The sequence below is a fragment of the Clarias gariepinus genome, chromosome 19 (genome assembly GCF_024256425.1).
Source record: "Clarias gariepinus isolate MV-2021 ecotype Netherlands chromosome 19, CGAR_prim_01v2, whole genome shotgun sequence".
NCBI lineage: Eukaryota > Metazoa > Chordata > Actinopteri > Siluriformes > Clariidae > Clarias > Clarias gariepinus.
The window spans coordinates 20,188,992-20,210,335 of NC_071118.1; the positions used below are offsets into that span (position 1 = coordinate 20,188,992).

General features: G+C 36.6%; 1 protein-coding gene across 1 annotated transcript; it reads left to right on the top strand.

Annotated features, from left to right (window-relative positions):
* The first annotated feature begins 692 nt into the window (after positions 1-692).
* rnf165a (ring finger protein 165a) lies at positions 693-20,576 on the top strand. Its single transcript, XM_053479224.1, has 8 exons — positions 693-821; positions 12,781-12,970; positions 13,068-13,193; positions 13,291-13,417; positions 13,677-13,781; positions 13,870-13,965; positions 14,070-14,173; positions 17,168-20,576. The coding sequence occupies exons 1-8, from the start codon at positions 761-763 to the stop codon at positions 17,283-17,285; spliced, it is 927 nt and encodes a 308-aa protein (XP_053335199.1). The 5' UTR covers positions 693-760; the 3' UTR covers positions 17,286-20,576.
* Positions 20,577-21,344: the final 768 nt, after the last annotated feature.

Below are 21,344 nucleotides of genomic sequence, written 5' to 3' on the forward strand. Positions count from 1 at the left end.
TACACACCACTTAAAATAATTTTCACTAGTCCACTGAAAATTAACTTCATCCTGAGCAAATTGGCTCTAGATTTTTTTATTTATTCGCATCCACTTGAGATGAGAGCATTTCTGTCTATTTTCACCCCACCTGTCAGGCACTGAACAAAGCTGAAGATGATCCATTGTTAAGTCTTGTGAACCCTTCCTTTTTTATTAGGGATGGGATATTCCATTAAGACTGATCACTTTTGACACTATCTTCTCTCTTTCAGGTCCTTGTATTTAAAGTAATATAATAGCCTTTTTGTCATTAAGCGCTGATTATAATTGAATCACTTGTTGTTGACTGACAGTAGGTCCTTCAGTATTCTTTTAACCCACACGCAGCTGACGTCATTCACACTAACACGCTGTATTTTTGGCTCTGTGGCTATTTCAACAACACACTCACTGCGCTGTCCGGCAGCAAAAGACGCAATTGGCTGAAACCGAAGCTGCCGGAAGTAAACCCTGGCTTCTGATTGGCGCTCGCTGCCTTTGTGCGCGCGAGCAGCTGCTTCTTTCGGCTGCAGTATGTGGAGCGCTCGAGCTGAATGACTGCAGAGACGGCCAGGGGAATCTGATGATTCTGATTGGCTGGGGCTGGGGTTCCAGAAGACGCGAACGTGCTCGTTGATTGGTCGATGCTCTCTTTGTGCGCGCGGCGTCTCGGCAGCTGCGTTTTGAATGGTCCTGCGTTTGAGGAGCTTGAAGGCGTCCATGGGAGAAAGGAGTCAGGATGGTGTTAGTTCATGTCGGATATCTGGTTCTTCCCGTGTTTGGTTCAGTAAGAAGCAGAGGTATTGTTATGTTTTATTTATTTATTTTATTATTACCATTACCACTACTAACACTCTTATTAAAGAAAGCGCCGAAACGAGCTAGCTAACGACAGCGGCCAAATCCGAAACGGCTGTCTTCTCCCTATTCCAGTGCACTACATAGGGTATGAGGAAAGCGGCGTGTAAACCCTACTTAGTACACTAATTAGTCAACCATTCGGGATTCGAACATTACACTGGCGAAAAAGATGAGGCACGTCGGCTAACATTAGCAGAAGGTTGTTGGTTTTAGCATCTCTAGCCAACAATGGCAAAGTCGATTTGCTCTAAACAACGCATTACATTGTTGTAAAATTATACTGTAGACATGCAAAAGCATTCCAAATCTGATCTGATTCCGTGCTTTCATTTTGATCTCCAAGGCTATAAAACACTGCACTGCGCATCTTTGTGTCCCAGCTGCAGTTTACGCTTTACTGGTTGTTTATTAGAAATAAATCACCATTTTTCGTTTTAGGTTAAATTCTGGTCATTATGCAATATTAAAACACTGAGCACCGCGACCAGGTTGCCCTTAAAACCCCACCATGTAGAGGCTCTTTTATACACAAACCCGCACAAGACTCAGCTGTACACGGAGTGTACACATGCATTCATTATAGCAGCTATATCCTTTTCTTTTCTTTTTTTAAGGGAGACAAGACACAATAGAATATGAATCAATACTCCACGTGCAGGATCTGTGCTGTTTTTCTAATAATAATAATATGATGTACATACTGTACAGGTCATGCAGTAGCATTTCATTGTGCTTGTGTTTTCTGTTTTCTTGTTTTTTTACCCTTCCTTGTTCCATAGTCCGGAGGCCTTCTCTACATGCCGCATCACTCCAGTTCCCCTCTCTCTCTCTCTCTCTCTCTCTCTCTCTCTTCCCCCCCCCCTCTTCCATTGTGTAGCTATAGCGATCGCCTCTCTGCCTGTGTTCTGCCTTCCTCTGCCTCCATCCCCTCTTTCCATCCGAAGACGACATTGGCATTACAAAAAAAAAAAATTATCCCCCCAAAAAACAAAACAAAAAAATAAAACCAACCTTCTTCCCACTCATCCAGTATCCTTCTGTGTGCGACTGCCGAATAACACACTCCTTTCTCTTCTTTTTAAGAAGACACTACCTGTCTTGGTTTCGAAACTGTCATTGTTAATGATAACCCATTGTAGCGGTCTACAAATATCATTGTGATTGTCCCTTTTTTTTTGTTCCCCTCAGAAACAGCATATAAATTTACATCTTTTTATCAGCCTGTAAATTTCTGTGAAGTGGATGTGGTCGTTTCTTGTCCTGAGTAAACTGGCGTTTAATTCTTTCAAATATCTCATAAGTCAAAGGCTCGCATTAATTCCTTTCATCCAGACTTCCAGATACTTATACAATGCCAAGGTCTGCCATCTTAGCCTGTCTTAAGAGATTTGAACTTGAACCTTCCTGTCACAAGCACTGAGTGGTATGGACTGAGCTTTAGCTGTTTGTGTTAAAAAAACACCACACAGGCATATTTTTAACCTTGAACAAGTCTTTGGCTCGTAGTTCCAAATCAGATAAAGCGTTAAGTGGATGTGTGGCTATGTTTACATTATCAGCCTAAAGTGACTAATTTTTTTTAATTTATATATATATATATATATATATATATATATATATATATATATTATTTTTTTTTTTTTTTATTCTAATGTGAGACAGATCTGATTTATTTTTTTTTTTTCTAAAAGCACAATTCTGTTGTTTTTCAGATCGGAATCACTTTAATATGTGGTCCTAGATCGGATATATATTTGACTTGAATGAGAATCAGAGCAGATCAGAATTCATGCAACGTTTTACCTCTATGTGTCCATGGGGCGCTCAGTGACGTCAGGCAGCACCAGCACCGTGGGGATTTTATAGCAGTGTTAGTAACAGCTGCTAAAACAACTAAAGCTTTCTTTCTTCCTCTTGACCTCAACAAATACAGCCGACTGACTGCTTGCCGTTCTCCAGGGCCAAATCCCAAGCATATTTGTTTAATAAAATTGCACTGTTGCATTGTTGAAAATGAACGAGTGGTCACATAAACTTGTGACATATTTTGACCCAGACAGCATGAGCATTGATGATGTTTTAGAGGACAGATGTGTCCATGTTAGAGACGGAGGGAAGTCACTTGTAATTGTGAATGTCAACTGTCATGACCTGCAAATCAGATCTGACTAAAAAATTCGGAATTAAGCGATAGGCTTGTAATGTGAATGTAGCCTATGTTAAATGAAAGTGATCTGTTAAATGTTCACAATGACCCAAAAGCCAACATTCTTTGTAGTTCAGTCTTTTCACTTTAATTTCTTTTTCACCCAACAGAATTAAAGTTGAAAAATTCCGACTTTGTTGCAAATCCATAAAGCATGAGTGATTAAATTTATAATGTTTTAAAAGATCATCATGTCATATGTAAAAATACAAAGCTCAACCAAGTAGTCAGTCATCATGCTTTGTGGTTAGAATAGAAGCATGAGACTGTACATAACGGTAGATATACAGATATGTCAGGGAGAGTTTCCAGTGGCAGAAAACGTAATGTAATAATAAAAAATAGTCAGCACCTCATAACCAATAGGAGTCAAGGTTTCTGCAACATTAAGCGGAAAATGTCTAATAAAGAACCCATAGCCACTGGATTTCATTACAATTCTTGGTGTAGTGTCCTAGACTGTCCTAGTCAGCAGCAACAAAGCAGAATTTATGATTTATTTTTAAAAGGCAGCATCACATATATAATTTACAGCCAACTGTCACTTTTATTATGTTCAGACCGCTGCACCATGAGAAAAAAATGCAGGTATATGTATCATAAAAATCATCAAAAATGAGATTACATGAAAAGACTTTTAAAAACAGGAAGTGTTCAAATTAAAGGTCTTGATTACAGGTTTCCTTAATCACTTTTTTTTTTTAAATTAAAATTTCTGTTTAGCCTTGCATTAGTGTTCCTAGCGCCTCAAGCTCGGTCACAGCGAACGCCATCCACATCACAGGAATCCCTAAAACTGCACTGCTGTAGAAATCTTCCTAGAGTTCTGAAATGTCTTTATTTCCTTGGTTGTGGTTCTTGGCTTTCTGTTTGTGTATTAGGCTTTTCAGTGCATGTTCATGTTTATTTTTCATTACTTTTTTTTCTTTTGACATTTGAACAGCAAATTCCAATGTATCTTTGTGTAGAGATGTCCTGCTGTACTGATATGTGCTGTAGCATACACATCTACCCATTGGATGCTGCTTCTGTTGTTTTAACCTTACAGAGCATGATTGGCTCTTCTGTTTATTTGCATGGTAAAGTTCTTATTATTATTCGTATCACATGGTTCCACTCATACTAATATTTTCCAATAAAGACTGTAGTTTTTTTCCTTAACCTTCAGTGTGTTCTTTGCTGATTTTCATCTGACCTCCCTTCAAATCCCACCCCTTTCCAGTTATTTGGCCTCTTTGGCCCCTCCCTCCAAGATTCATTTGTCGGCTTCTTTCACTTGCCAAGCTGAATCATGGGAAACTTACTGTCACAAATACATAGGCGATCCGTTCACATCCACTTAGTCCACAAACATCTCCATTTGCATCTGTCTCTTTTATTTCCTTAGTTTATCTCCCTATTTCTGTCCTCAGCAAGCACATGATCCTTTAAACTTACAGAGATGGCTGAAATGTTTGGATGCTTTATTTCCAAAGTTAAAGATAATTTTAAATTTTATACATTTAGATCTAGAAATTTTTCTTTATTATCAAAAGTAAAAAAAGATTTATTTCAGCAAAATTTGGTTCAATAGTGTTCATAATAGATGGGAAACATTTTAACATTTTATAGTGTTAAAACCTGGAACTGAAATGGACCTAACTGGGTTTATACCTTATATTGCAAAAAGGAAAAAAAAAAAAAAGTTGTGATTGATCACATATGGTTGATTGTGTTCACCCCTGTTGCTGTGAAGCACCCTAAGTTAGTTTAAGTGCAACCCTTAAATGTCACATCAGAAGTGACTTACAATCTTAATATTTAGAAATCATTTTTTCTTAAAGAAAAAACTTAAACAGTGATGTAAAGACCCTGAAGTTCTCAAAAATATTTTATGACGGAGCTTTAGAAAAAAAAAAAGTTTTATTATAAGCTAATCCTAACAATATTCATTTTGTAAAAAGGGTAATAATGTGGCAGAACTGTTACCATGCTTGGCCTAGACAGGTAATTTCTCAAATATCAGTGATGGAGTATGGAGGGCATTAGACAGAAGCAAACAAGAGACCAATGTGATTCTAAATATGATGCTACCATCACCATGCTTCAAAGCCAAAAAGATTAATTTTGGTCAGACCAGAGAATCTGTCTACGTGTAGGCGGAGTATCCAAAAGGCTTTTTGGCAAACTCTTGTAAAGGTTTCATATGACTTGCTAATTTGCCATTAAGCCCAGCTTTGTGAAGTGTCCAGGTTATGATTATTCCATGAACACAACTTTCCATCTAGGATGTCATTCTTTGCAGTTCCAACAAAGTTACTCTTGGCCCCTTGTTGATTGTCTTACTAATACCCCCCTTGCATCAGCACTGTCATTTCACAGACTATGTCCTCCAGGCATACTTAAAAAAAATTAAATAGTGGGTTTATTGAGGCTTTGTGAGAAGGCTGGGATTTTTGAATAACCAAACATTAACTGGGATCTGACAACTACAATTTCTTTTCTTTTTTTTATTGTGTGAATGCTTATGCAAGTTGTATTTTGCATAACAGTAGCATGTCCTTTAATGAGATGTGATCACCTAAACAAACAGCATCATGAATACCAAGGTGCTATCAAAAGAAAACAAAATTCTGGATATGTCCATCAGGGTTTGGGTAAAACAAATTTCCTAAAGTTTAATAAGTGACAGCCAATAGGCCAATTTTAAAGCTTATTACGATTTCACCACCTTGCTTTACGTTACTCCTTGTGGTGTTCTGAGGGTGATGACTATTACTGGGTTTCTGTCAATTAATTAAATTCAATTAATAAATAATGTTTTTGTTTCATCATACCACAGATTTCACACTCCTAAGAGTATATTGTACAGTACACCCTGGACAGGGTGCCAATGCATCGCAGGGCACACACACAAACACTCACTCACACACCCATTCACACACTACGGGCAATTTGGGAACGCCAATTAGCCTAACCTGCATATCTTTGGACTGTGCACAATAATACACACAAAGTAAAAAAAATATACATAGAGCATAATATTTGGCTGAAAGACTCATAGCACATTTTACCTTTTGCAGATGAATTTATTCTCAGTCTTCTGATAGAATTCTTGGTAGATATTTAATTTAACCTCTTCAATTTGTTGGCTTCCTGACAAAGACCCATTTTTAAAGCACAGTCTAAAATGTTCAATAGTGTTAGAGCTGTAGGAGTACTCAATTTTGTTCAAGTGTCAACTCTCTAACTGACAATTAAAAATTATGTTGAATTGTTAGGTAGTTTTCCTGCTTCATTATTCCATCCATTTTGTGTAATACACCAGTTCTCCTGGCAGAAAAACAGCCCCAAAGCATGACCATGCTTAACAGCCATTGCAGTGTTTTTGGGGTTGAATACCTAACCTTCACCCCTCCAAACATATAGTACTGAGCAAAAGTTTTGAACCACCTCTTATTCCTTTGTATTTCGCTTCTAAAGAACCAGGCTTTCTGGTATTTTTATTGAAGTCTTCAGGCTCTCTTACGGAACCTCACTCAGTCATCTTCTATACCGCTTTATCCTGTATTCAGTTTAACTGAGACCTGGAGCCTATCCCAGGAGGCTTAGGGCAAGAGGCAGGGTACACACTGGACAGGGTGCCAATCCATTGCAGGGCACACACACTACAGGCAATTTGGGAACGCCAATAAGCCTAACCTGTATATCTTTGGACTGTGAGAGGAACCTTACATAACCTTTTTTGCTTTTATTTTGGGCCTTTTTTTTTTTTTTGGCTCTCATTCTTCAGTCCATTCCCTGTATCGACCACTTTCAAAGGAATGTTTTTGTTAAGCCAAACATTGACCAATCAAACAATCTTTTAAGCATAAAAAAACAAACCATCTAACCTAAGGCTTGAATGCTAATGCTGAGTGGGTGGAACAGATGAGGGACTGGTACCATAATACATTTTTTTCCATTTCTTTAATTTAATCTACATCATGTAATTTAATTTATTAAGAATAAATGAGGGTTAGCTTTAGACTTTTGCACTGTCCTGGCCCTTTGGTTAAAACTTTGTCCAGAAGGCTTTTTCACTGTGCTTGTGGTCAGCGACAGTAGGCTCAACAGATGAATGAATAAAGAAATGCCCTAATTACTAGAGTAAAGACAATATGACAGTATTTACAGCATAATAAATAAATGCTCTTTTTAACTGTATTTTAAGACATGGTATGTCTGATACAAGCATTGTGTTACATTATCTCTAAATCCAAGTTCACTTCTTAAAATCTGAAGTGGTTCATAAAGATTTCTACCCTGAATCTTCATTATAAATTTAAAAAAATAATAAAATTAAAACATTAATCTGATGTTCCAATACATAAAGTCCTGTAGAGAAGTACTGCTCATGTACTCATGTGACTGGTTTGCAGATAAATACTTATAAACAAGGTGTATATGTATGTTCACCAAAGACTTTAATCAATTCCATAATAGTAATATCAGTATTACTATTATGGAATTGTATTAGGCCTACTATTAATATTTTTAACCAAAATAGAACCACATAATACTGAGGTCATCATTAAATTATAAAAAATATAATATAAATTGTACATATAAATTAAATATAAAAATATATAGGTGAAGATGTCTTTTCATAGGTATTCTGAAATATGGATATTAAGAACAATATTATTTCAACTTAAGAAGCATACAGGTTTTTGTAAAATAATGTGAAACATCAAATATATATTTTATATTGTAATGAAATTTAATTTTAAGCAAAACTTAAAATACCTACAGTATTATGTAATACTTACCATAATCCTGCTAAATTTTTCTAAATTCAGTTTGCACCACATCCATGTATAATAAAGGTCTACCAGCAAATGATTGCATTCCAACTTTTAAACATGCGAGTTCAAGCAGGTAAGTTTTTTGTTGTTGTTTGTCATTTCTGTCTATACTATATATTAATTATTATTCATTCTGTTATTTTTTCCCTTAATCCTTGTGTACATATGGGAATATGGGAATATACAGTAGTTAAAAGTACTGTAGTGACTGTTAGCAACAAAGAAAAAAAAAGAAAGAAAGAAAAAGCTGCATCGCCTGGCCAAAAATGAGTCTAACATTTTGTTGCATCACTGTTAGCTTTAATTATGGTATACATTTGCCATGGCATTGTTTCAAAAACCTTATGCACGGTCACTGACCACTCTGGAATAAGGTCAATCTGGACTCATCAGACCACATGACCTTTAATCAGCCTGCTAGACAGAACAAATATTGGACTTTGGAGAACTGTAAAGTCTCACTATGACGTGGTTTTCTTATGACCACTCAGCAGTTTAGTCCCAACTTCAAGTGTTTAAATAAGCTTGCTTTTTTCAACCACATTTCTTTCAATAAGATGACTGTCGAGCTTCCAGGTTTTAACAACGTGATGGACACTTCTTATCTCAATTCCAGTTATGTCAGCACATTTTTGTTCTTGTTGCATGATGCAGGCCAACAATCTGACTCTTCTGAAACACACTGAATACATCATCTGACATGGTTGTTTAAGAAATGAGAAGCTACTTACTACATCCATTATTGTTAAAAGAACTGTTGCCAAATAAAACATTTATCACAACTATAATTATCTAATCAAAGGCTCTTAACTTTAAGCTTATTTAAATCCAAGTTGTGCCCTTTCTGGTCAGGCAGTGTAGTGTACGTTTTCAAAAATGTGATTATCAATATGTGCACTAAATGCACATATCTATAACCTATGCACATTTAATATACAGTTATAATAAGTTATATTTTCATTTTGTTTTATTAAAAATGTAAAACTCTCATGTTGTAGACTTATTGTATGTAAAGTGAAATATTTCAAGTTTTCGTTCGTTTTAATTATAATAACTTACAGGTCATCAAAATTAAAAATCTAGTGTCTTAAAATATTTTATTATTAGCTAAGATAAAAAAAAAAACAGTAGAGAAATCCTGAAGTTGCTTTGATAGCCTTTAGATCAGGGTGTTTCTCATATTTCCTCTTGATGATAGAGATTCTCTGTGAGGTAAGTTTGCTGACCAGTCAAGCACATGGTCAGCAAGCCAGTTAGCACTCTGAGCAGGTGCTAAGTCTTAGTGAAAAAGTAAGTAATTGGCTCCATAAAGCTGGTCAGCAAGCAGAAGCATTAAAGCCGCTGACATCTTATAGACAGCTGCTTTGACTGACTTTCAACTAGATTAAACACAGTGGACCAACACTGGCAGATAACATTATCAATTATCACTGACTGAGTAAACTTCACAGTTGACTTCTGTGTCTCTACACTGGAAAGAATACTTTGGACTGCTGAGTAATGGTCCAGTTCTATTTCCCCTTAGCCCACGTAGGATGCCTCTGATGTGCATCTTCTCCTACCATACACTTCCCTTCCAGTCAACTTTCTGGTAACATGCTTCAGTATAGCACTTCTGTAAACAGTCAGCCCTTTTAGCAATGACTTTCTGTGGCTTACCCACCTTGTGGAGGTTTTAGATGATCGTGTCCTGGGACAACTGTCAAGTCAGTAGTGTTCCCCATAAATGTACTGAATTCTAAAAAGATCATAATAATGCTGTATAGATAGTAATTTACTTAAACTTAAAATTATATATTATAATATTTACAGTTTTTGGTTTTTATGAGCTGCAAGCTGAAATCATCAAAAAAAAAAATGTGTGAAATACACTGCCCAGACCAAAATGATGTCACCACCTGGATTTAACTAAACAAATGGGTAAGATGATTTCAATAAATAATAATTGCAGTAATTAATGTTTCAGCTGGCAACAAGGTATTTAACCCTAATTGATGCAGTGAGTAGCTTCTCATTTAATGTATTCCGTGGTCATGGCAAAAAAGTTACTCTGTTTTAGAAGGATCAAGTTATTGGCCTGCATCAAGCAAAGAAAACAACTAAGGAGATTGCTGAGACTACTAAAATTGGTTTGAACTGTTCATTGTATTATTACAACCTGGAAAGATAGAAATGTGGTCTGATTTTTATTTATTTATTTTTAAGTTATCTCTATCAGCGATCACTTATACAGTTTGTTTACAATTTTATTTAACCAAATGTTTAACAGTGAAAGTTCAAGCATTTCCACATGCATCATGCAAAGAAAGCTCGAGGGATTGGGACTAAACAGCTGTGTAAAGAAGAAAACCATTGAGGATATTTGGGTAAAAAACTTTAATTTGCTAAGGACTGCTTTTACCCTGTTTCAAAGTAATTGGTGCATCGAAGTAATAAAAGAGGCGGAAGAGGTGAACTAAGGCATCCATCATGCCTAGTGCCTATTGCACAAGCATGCTGGGGGCAGTGTTATGATCTGAGGTTGTTTCTGTTGATAAGGTCTAGGTTCAGCTGCGTTATGTACCCAAAATGAGATGCACTGACTTCTTGACTATAGTACTTTTTTCTTTTCTGATGGCATCAGGATATTTGAAGATGTCAGGATTCATCTAGCTCAAATTATGATTGTGTAGTTCATGGACCTTGAGACCTGATTTTCTCACATGGATTGACCACTAAGTCCAGACCTTAACTGCATTAAGAATCTTTGGGATGTGCTGGAAATCTTGCATCATAATAAAAGCAAGTTGAATATGCTTATGAAATTGATGCCACGGCATGCCATAATTAAAGCAAAGGGTGATCAGATGAAATAATAACATTTGTGACCTTTTTTTTGTCCGGGCAGTGTATTTTACCTCATATATAATTAATCAAGAATCTCGTTTCACTTTTTGAAATTTAGTTATGATTAAATTAATTTTTTCATGATATAAATTTTTTTCAAGATGCACTGTAGCCTTAATTTATGTTAAATGCAAAATTGACTTAGTCAGGAGTTCTGTGGTCTACAGTCACACTTCAGTTAATGCATTTAAACATGAAACTGGATTTAAGCAACCATATTCCTGATTAGGCAACTGTAATAATTATTAAAAATGAGCCTTCATGTGTTACTATTATTTATGAAATAAAGGTAATTAAGAAAGTAACAGTGTATTAGTATGATCTTATAATATGACTGAAATTGAAAATTAAGTCATGACCTCTGTTTTATCAAAAACCTCTGTTTTATTCTCAAACCTCAACTTTTACACATCAATTTTAAACATGCCAATTAGCTGTTAGTGGCAACTTCTAATTTTAAATCGAGTATAGCCTAGTATTTCACAGAAAAATGTGCGAGTCGTATGCAAAGCTAATAGTAACTTAAAGCAACAGCTGCAAAACCATATGCTTTGTTGACCCTTCCCCCTCTCCCCTTTTTCCTTTTAGTCTGTCTCTCATTCTTCCTTCACCTGTTTCCTGCTGTCTGACTCACACTTACAGCTACTTTTAAAGAAGGACGGATTAATAAATGGTTAATTAATTAGATAGACTACTAGACAAATGACACTCAAATTTGCTGCCCACTGTCATGTTTACAAGTGGCCAGACACTTAATTTGTTAGTTCAATGCATTTATATGAAACAGATACATACATTAATTCTTTTAATAGACAGCAGACTATGTAGCCTTAATCCATATCCTAATAGTAGTAGTGGACCATTTGATATACAGTAGAATAAGCAGCCTTGAAAAAAAAGGATTTTCATGAGAAAATATATTATTGTGTCTGACTAGCGCATTTATTATCTATTGATCAGACCATGGTAGAATTATGTGTTTAGCGTAGTTGTTACATATTAACAGCATGCAGTGGACTTTTGTATATCAGCCACCCATAAGCACCAATTAATCCACTAAAGTCTCGTTCATTGTGAGACTGTAGACTTTTCCAGCAGATGCATGTGCTATAGTTACAGCATTACCACCATGAGGCATGTACAAACCAAATAAAAAAAAAAAGTTCTCTAAAGGTCATTAGGAAGGGTTTATTTTCCTTATTTGGATGTTAAAATTTAATGTATATTTGGAAACTAAGTTTTTGTAAGCACCCGGCCTAGTAATTTGTTCATTCCTAATCAAAGATGATTAATACATTTAATAAAAAAAAATACATAAAAGTATATACTTTTAAATTATATGCAAGTATGGTAAATTTATAAATGTTTGCATCTGAGGTGCTAAAATTAAGCCATTCTTGTATAATAGCCAACACTAAACTATTCCCACATTAGCATGCAGCAAAGCTAAGATTGTTTAGAATTGTAAAACATTTTTATTAATAATAATAATACCAAATTGGGATATTTATAAACTCATGATACTCAAAAAAATGCAATAAAAATCAAATCAGCCCCCGGGCAACATAATAATACCATGATACACCTCATGATTCTCATTACTGCTCGTTAGTGGGATTTACAGGTCCACAATTTAGTCTGGGCTCACATTGGAATTATGTCTCTTTCTTAAAGAGTAATTTGCACAACACACGCAAACTCTGCTCTGTATCTGTTTATTTGTAAATCTGTGTCAGATCTCTTCAAACATGACTAAATCACATCTTTACTTTTCTTATGCTTAAAACTGTGGATGATAAATACTTTTATGATGGAAGGAATAAAGTATAGCTTGAGTCCTTATGTATTAATGGTAGATGGATAGATCAAGAACCTGATAAAATTTGAGACACCTGGAGGCACACCGTTTCTGAAAATGTCTGTGCTCTTAGAACTCCTTTCTGTATTATTCATCTCCAAATGTTTTTTTTTTATGTACAGGTACTCATTTCAGCAGGCACCAACACAGCCATGCTACATCCTGCCGACATTTCCATCTGGCCACACCCCTTCCTACCGAGTTCCCACCAACTGGCCTTGCGGCACCACAGTACCAGGAGGTCCCACCCACTTTCCTACCTCAGGCCTTACAGCAGCAATACCTCATACAGCAGCAGCTACTGCAGCGCAGGTACACACACCATCACAGAAGCCTTTATTATACAGTCTGTGTACACACACACATATATATTATAAAAAATAGTAATGTAATTATATAATTTTGCCAGACGCACACAAGAACGTGTTCCTCTCAACACACATCGGTTACGCCCAGGATATGATTATTCTCCACCCATGCACATTCCTCAGCCAATCACACAACAGCCCAGATATCTGGCAGAGGGCACAGACTGGTGAGTTTTAGACAAATGTGTGTATATAATTACAAGCTCTGATGACTAAGGAGCTCTGGTCCACACTTATTTCTTTTAATTTTTGTCTTTTTGTCAGGGATTTGAGCGTGGATGCAGGTTTGTCCCATCAGTACTCGCTGCAGCAGATTCCACAGCCGTACCAGCACTACTTAGCCTCTCCTAGAATGCACCACTTTCCCCGGAATACTTCATCTACGCAAGTGGTGAGCATTAGTGTGTGTATATGAGAAACGCAAGTGGGTGTGAAAGGACTCATAAGTGTTACTGTATTTGTATACAAATGTACAGTATGAGGGCATATTCATCAGATGGAAGTAGTGTAAAATACATTGCTTTTACTTAGGGTATTTACAGTTACAGTTAGAGGTTTACATTACCCTTCATGAACATGAATTTCATGGCAATATTGGGATTGGGGGGGTGCTTATTTCTCTTTTGGTTGACCATGACCTGTTTATGCAGGTTGTTCATGAGGTTAGGAATTATCCATATCCCCAGCTGCATCTACTGGCTTTGCAGAGTTTAAGTCCCAGCCGACATGCTTCTGCTGTACGAGAAAGTTATGAGGTAACACAACTACACATGTACCTTATTTGACACATTTTACAGTTTAATTAAAATAAAAAATGCATTCACTAATAAATGCATGTGTTAGGAGTTGCTTCAGCTGGAGGATCGGTTGGGCAGCGTGAGCCGAGGTGCCATCCAGACCACCATTGAGAGGTTTACCTTCCCTCACAAGTACAAAAAGGTACACACATACACACATTTTGCAAAGAAATGTACAAATATACATAAATCTAAAACTTTTTCCTAATCGTTGATGTTCCCATATCTGTACCATTCTGTTTGCAGCGAAAGCCGTTGGAGATGAAGCTGTGTGATGATGATGAGGAGTCTGACGTAGATGAGAAATGCACCATCTGTCTCTCCATGCTGGAGGATGGCGAGGACGTCAGGTATGAAGTATACTCCTGGGATAGTAAATTGTCTAACTCGCATACTACAGTTAGCACAATCATACTTGATGCTAAATTTATTTTACTACAGTATTTCTTGTTTTTTTTTTAAATCCCATCAAATTCACATCAATGCCAGATGAAGCTGGACACAACCATGCTAATTGGTCTTACATTAATCAGCACAAAACAAACCAGATGTAACCTGTTCCATTTTAATGACAGTGACTTTTCAGCACTGCAGAAATACTTTCAGTCTCTGATGAGCTAAGCTTCAAAACAGCTTTTGCTTAAGTCAAACTAAGTTTAAATAAAGATGAACTTTATGAACTATATATATTTATATGTATTATACATATAATACATATGAATGAATAAAGGTGTGGAGTGTTTTAAAGCAGTTGAAAAGATATAAATTTTAAAGGTGGATGTTAGCAGGGCTGTGATGCAACCTTAGGCATTAGGGATTGATGGTTCATGAACGATTCGTTATTTTTGAACAAGTCTTTAACGTGACTCGGAAGAACGAATAGTCTCAGAGTGATTTGTTTATTTTCTACTAGGCGCGCATGCGCAAAGCATCGCAAAACCTGCGTAGCTTAAGTACAGGAAACAGAAACTAGTATTACCTTTGAGTCTTTTGGTCCGGACCGTTCGTTCTTTTGTCACGTGACTTCCATAGACGCTATGCAGTGCGGTAGATTCAAAATAACGAACGACGCAGACTAGAAGATAGGAGAGGTAAGCCGCTTATTCTGTTTATCATGTATAATAAGCTACATTGTAATATTTTCATTACAGGAACTATAGCCAAAATATGTATGTAGACGTGTTGTGGCGATGTTTATTGAACATGTAACATTTTATTTTATTTCTGATCAAAAGAACGAAATTACTCAAAAAAAAAAAACATTTGTTCATTTTGATGAACGAGATTCAAAGAACCGAGTCACTAAAATGATTCAAACTTCCCATCACTAGGCATGAGGGTGCATCATGAGTGCCTATGTCAGTGGTTCTCAAAGTGTGGGGCGCGCCCCACTAGTGGGGAATACAGACATGACAGGTGGGGCGCAATGAACGGGAGGGAATTAGTGGAAAATAATAGGAAAGTACTTCTAATTTTTGAATAAATTCTAATTCATGCTTTTCTTTATTGACAATAAAGATCGGACACTCGAAACTAAACAATCACACGCAAAGATAATACAAGTAAATTAAAATAACATCAGAGAAAAAGTGGAACCATAGTGCAACAATAACGGTTTAACGTCGGCATGTTAATTGCAGAGGAACAATATATAAGGAAACATTCGGTATTATATATGTAATTTTATTTATTCCAATGTGTATGCTGATGTTTCTGTATTTTTGTTAAACATTACTATTTTATCCGGCAGTACTAGTCTGGCATTTCTAGTTTCCAGTGCGGTAACAAAGTTGCTTTTTGATCCTTCAGGCGCTGAACAGAAGGGAAGATCAATATCGTTCTACGCTTTTTGTTGGTGTGCGGCATTTTGCGATGATCCCTAAATCACTCGTTGCGCTGTAGAGAATAATGGTGTTTATGCTTTTAAACTTTTATACTTTACGGCGGATGTGGCTTAAAGACAGTGTAGAGAGGAAAAATATGTGGGTCTTATTTGCGGGTTTATTTACGCAGCTATTGAATTCGGAGATGCGAATATAAAACTAACTTTACCGCCGTCACAAACAGGTGTTATGCGCTGTTTGAGAACCACTGGCCTATGTTAAGTTTTGGGTTCCAAGGTTAAATCCCAAATAGCGTTTAATAGAAATCTAGTTCACTAGGATGTACAATCACTTGTTCAACACACTAAACGGTGCCCCTGAGTAGGGGTTAGAAAGGAATTTGGGATTCAACCTTGTGTTGGAAGCTAGTAGGCATTGTAGCTCATCTAATGCTTAAATTAAACAATATGGCGGCAATTTGGTTTAAGTAAATTATTAAGTAGACATAGTCATTGTTTAAAATAAAACCATTTTCAGAGGGGGTTTTCTTGCAACAAATTTTCTTTCATAACTGTGTTCTGTTATTATGCACTATCAAAAATCCTGGTTCGCCCTGAACGCCCCTCGGAGTTAGTAAACATTATGCCCTTGGATAAATTACTGAATCAAATACAACAAATTATGTTGTGGGCAGAAAAATTAAACTAAGGAAAAATATTTCAATATTAGAATTAGAATAAAATATACTTATTACACACGCTTACACCAGTCTCAAACCACTGCGACCGCTAATTAGACGACAATCGCGTGCATTAGAAGTCCCGCGTGCCCGTGTGAGAGGGCGCACGCATCCGCGTGCTCACAGCCGCTCAGCCCGCGCGCTTACTTTTGAGTTTTTAGACTTTGGAGGCGTTAGATGAAGTAAAACGTTACAGTGTCTTTGTAATCCTACAGGTTAACGATTTCCACATTTTCATCCTGTGCGGTGAGAGTGTTTGGAAATAATAATTAAGGTGGAGGACAAAGATACGTACTGCTTAGTTAAATGTTAAACTATTGTATTTAATATTAGTGTCTTGTTTAAACGCTGCTCTTGTTTTTTTTTTTTTTTTTATAGTGAGAACTGTTATAAGGAACCGGATACATTTAATTAAGCATTAAATTAAAGGTGTAAAATTGTAATAAAATCGGGTGAAAATGTAATATCCTGGTGGGATATTTATAAAATCGCGATACTTGTAGCGTGATAATATCTTATCGGGAGGTGACTGGTGATTCCCATCCCCAGATAAATACATGTATTAATCATATAATTGGTTTACTGTAATCTTATAAACAGGAACACTAGATGCATTTGACTTATTTCAAAATACTTTAATTTGCTAATTTCTATTTAATTCAGCAGTGTAGGTGCAAGTTATGCTAGAAATGAACTGCATAGCTAAGTTGATGCCTCACACACTTTCATGTAAAAACATTTTGTCTTAATCAACATTTTCCTCTCTCTCTCTCTCTCTCTAGGAGATTACCCTGCATGCACCTCTTTCATCAGGTGTGCGTGGATCAGTGGTTGGCCACCAGCAGGAAGTGTCCCATATGCAGAGTGGACATCCAGACCCAGCTTACACCTGAAAGCTGAAACACAGACACTGACTCAGTTCACATTTATGAATTGAAGCACATAGACACAAAAAACAGCTCAGAAATGAGCACAGGAACACACGCCTAACGGCAACAGTTTAAAGACATCTTCACATAGACACAAAACCCATGTATACTCATGCCATCAAAAGCCTGAATACCAACACACACATACACGCACACTCGCATGTACACACAGGCAAAACTTACACACACAGAATTACTCTCTAGTGTACATAGTGGCCTACACTACATTCTCTGCCTATATACACAGGGTCAGTTAAGCATTATACTTATACTTTACATGTACAACAGTCAAACACACACAATCCATTAAGTCATACATACATTCATACATACATACATAAATACATACACTTTACTGAGACAATGAGACTCTATTACTGTTCTCTTGTACACACAGGTTTTGAAGATAAATGTAAGGATGATATTAAGAGAACTCTGGTCTCTCTCTGTGTGTATTAGTAGCATATGTGTGTGTGTGTGTGTGTTTGTGTAATTCTAAAGCCATGTCCCTAATGAAAGACTTTATACAAGCTCTCGTCAGGGTCTGCAAGACTCAGAGCTTGCAGACAACACACACATATGCTTAACTGCTACTTGAGAGCAGGTGTGTGCACATTTCTTTCACACTGGAGTTATTTCAGTAGTGTGTATGTGTAAGACTGCATACCTTGTATGTGTGCTTCAATGTGGATGATCATAGAATTTAGTAAGCTGTGTACTAACAAAAAGCCAAAATTACAACAACAAAAAAAACAAAGAAAAGTAAGCAAAAAAATTAAACGCAACAGAAGCATCTCTCAGAATTACTGTAATTGAGGGGGCACACAAACATCTCCAACCTGGGAAGTTAGGAGGCAAGGGGATATTGTGATTGGTGGGTGTGTAGATAGGGGCGGGGCTCTCCAGTGTAGTAGCTGCATGCCTGTGTTTGGGCTGTTCTGTAAGTGTATGCCTCTGTGTGTGTGTGTGTGTGTGTGTGTGAGCAAGAGAGAAATTTGGCATGAGTGTAAAATAGCCCCTTTAAGCTGTGATGATCTGTAATACTAGCAGACTGATGTAGCGTGTGTGTGTGTGTGTGTGTGCGAGTGCGTGTGTAAAACCCTGCCATGATCTTTGACCCAAAATGCCTACTGAAGAAGCACATGTGAGCGTAGCTAAAGCGTCCAGCCTCTCTCTGGTGCTTTATTGCCATGGTTAAACTATTTATTATTGGTATTTAAACATGCAGTGTTTTGAAGGGGTGGGGGAGAGGGGAGGGGCAGCAATGCTTGTACATTAAATGGTGTGCGTTTCTTTTTTGTGTCTGACGGGTCTCCCCTCGTGGTCGCTATGCTGGTCGCTATGCTGGTTGCTATGTTGGTTGCTATGCTGTATTGCTAGAACAACTGTTTTAGAATGTGCTGTGATGGAGGAGCATCCACCAATGCTGCAAGCAAGGGAACGGAACGAGGATCGAGAGTTGTTGACTGCCTTTAATTTTTTTAACTTTTAGTATTTGCATTTATTAAAGCTGTCACGATTAATTTATATGGTTGCGTATAAGATTCAATGCTTTTGGCTAAAGGGGCCAAATAACACTACTTGGATTTTTGTATGGAGTGTCACATGTTCTTTTTTCTTCTTTGCCAAAACATTCATGTAAATGAATTGGCTATGCTCAATTGGCCCAAGGTGCAAATGATTATGTGAATACGCATGTGCATGGTGGCCAACCATGGGCTGGTATCCCATGCAGGGTGTATTGCCACCTTGTCCACACTATCCCTTGGATGGGCTCGATATCCACTGATCTATATGACAGTATTATTATTCATGCCATATTTCAATGTCCGGACCATCCAATATGGCTGTATTAAACTTTTTTTTTTTTTTTTTAAACAAACGTGCTTCCCAACACTACATTTTGTTTGCTGCCAAGGAGGTTCTAATTTGAACTCGATCCCTTCCTGTCCAACCTTGCTTCTTATGTGCTGATTGGTGGATGTTGGCTCGTGTTGATAGTTTACACAGGGTTTTGTCCGTTGAAATGCCTTAAGTATTTAACAATCATAATTTATTACTAACTGTAGATATTGTGGGTACATATTTAATTTTGTATAGTTTTTTTTCTTTGTCATTTTTTGTGATTTGAACCATATTTTATTTATTTAGAGAAAACACAAAAATGGAGTCAGACTCTTACCTCATGTTTGAGTTGGTTTTGCAGGAATGCTTTTCGCATGCGGGTGGTCGTGTTTTTGTGCGTGTTTCTTCCTTGGTGCTGTGACCTCACTGACATTCCGCTTGCTGATTGACCATATACGGTGGCGGAGTGCGAGTGCTCTGGGTTTTGATTCGCTGTCCTGTTTGCACTCTTAGTTTCCTCGAGGCCACCCTCTCACTGGCATATTTCCTACCACTCTGGCAACCTCCATTATGGTTTACTTCTACTTTTCTCTTTCTCTTCTTTAACATAATCATATTATGTTCTTACATTAATGCTTTCTTCTTAGAGTTGCATTTGCTCACGTTCTTTTTCCCTTCTTACTACTCTTACACTTTCTGCCTCACATTCTTGCACTATCTTCACCTGTCAATGCTTCATGTACTCTTCTTTCACAAAGGCATTTTGACAACCTTTCTCTCTCTCGTCTCTCTCTGTCTCTCTCTGTCTGCCAGAGGACATCAGCATTCTATAGTGCAGGGTCAGGATTAACATTAAAAGCACAAATGATTTTTAAAACTGCATGTTTTACTCAGGTTTGAATATATTACACAACAGAAGTAGAAATGTACAATTAAAATAAAAAGCACAGATATTCTACTACTAATATTCCAGAAGATTATTATTATTGTCTTTTTTTTTTTTTTTGCTGCTGCTTGCATTGAATAAGAAAAAAATTAAGGTGCCAGTGACAGGGGTGCCACATGCTGTCCAGCTGTGGGTGTTTTTTGTTTGTTTATTTTTGTTTTTACTAGAGGATTTTCTAGCAGAAAAAAAATAGAATTAGAATATTTATCATTCATATTAAAGCAATAGCGCCTCCTGCTGAAGAGACTGCTGTTAGATGTCTGGTCAAGTAAAAAGCTCTGCGTGAATTTATCTTTTGGTGGAATTTTTGTACCTTATTTATTACTACTACTAATAATGATTTTAAAAAGTTGCATCGCTAAACCCAAAATGTTTTGTTTGTTGGTTGTTTTTTTTCTTTTCTTTAAAAGCTTGTACATTATCCTTTTTGTATGTGCTCTTTTTATAATAAAATAAAAAAAATTCTCAAAAGTCTGAATTAGTCATTTTATATAATAGGGTCAAAAAGTGAGACCACATTGAACTTTTGTTTGTTTGTTTTACGTTATAAAAACTATTTATTTATTTATTTATTTAAAACAAAGCTAACATTCATTATTATTAATATTCAAGCTTCTGTATTATTTTCAGGTTTCTATTTAAATTTAAGCAAACGTGTGATATAAACTCTTTGTTACAAAAGCTTGGATCCTCATGCCTAATCTCTTCTATTGAAGCTAGATGTTGAAAAACCCTCCAAATAGGTGTCAGATTATAATGTTTTTTAAAAATATATAAAAAATTATATTACATTTAGTATGCAATATAGTCATTTGTTAAGCTCTGAAATAGGTGGTTCAGCCAACCACTGGTGAACATTTTCCAGACCTGCAGGATATTCAGTAAAGCAGGTAGAAGGTAAGCAGGACAATCAAGGACTCTATTCATTAGAATCACAACCTGTTTATATACTGAACTCAGGCGAACACCACCACAATATAAGCACCAATATGAACTTTACAAAAGGAGTTCTCATGAAGATCAGTTTCCAATGTAAGCAGTAAAATGGCTTAACATATTGCCAGTGCTGATATTTGTGACAAACTGAAACTGGATCTAAACCTGCCAGCCAAGCATACTGTATTAAAATGATGCATACCAAGACACTTGATGATGTCTATCCATAGCTTCTATACTCTAAAAAATAATTCATGGTGTTTGTTGGTAGAACTTAGCATAAAAGCATTTTTCAACATAACA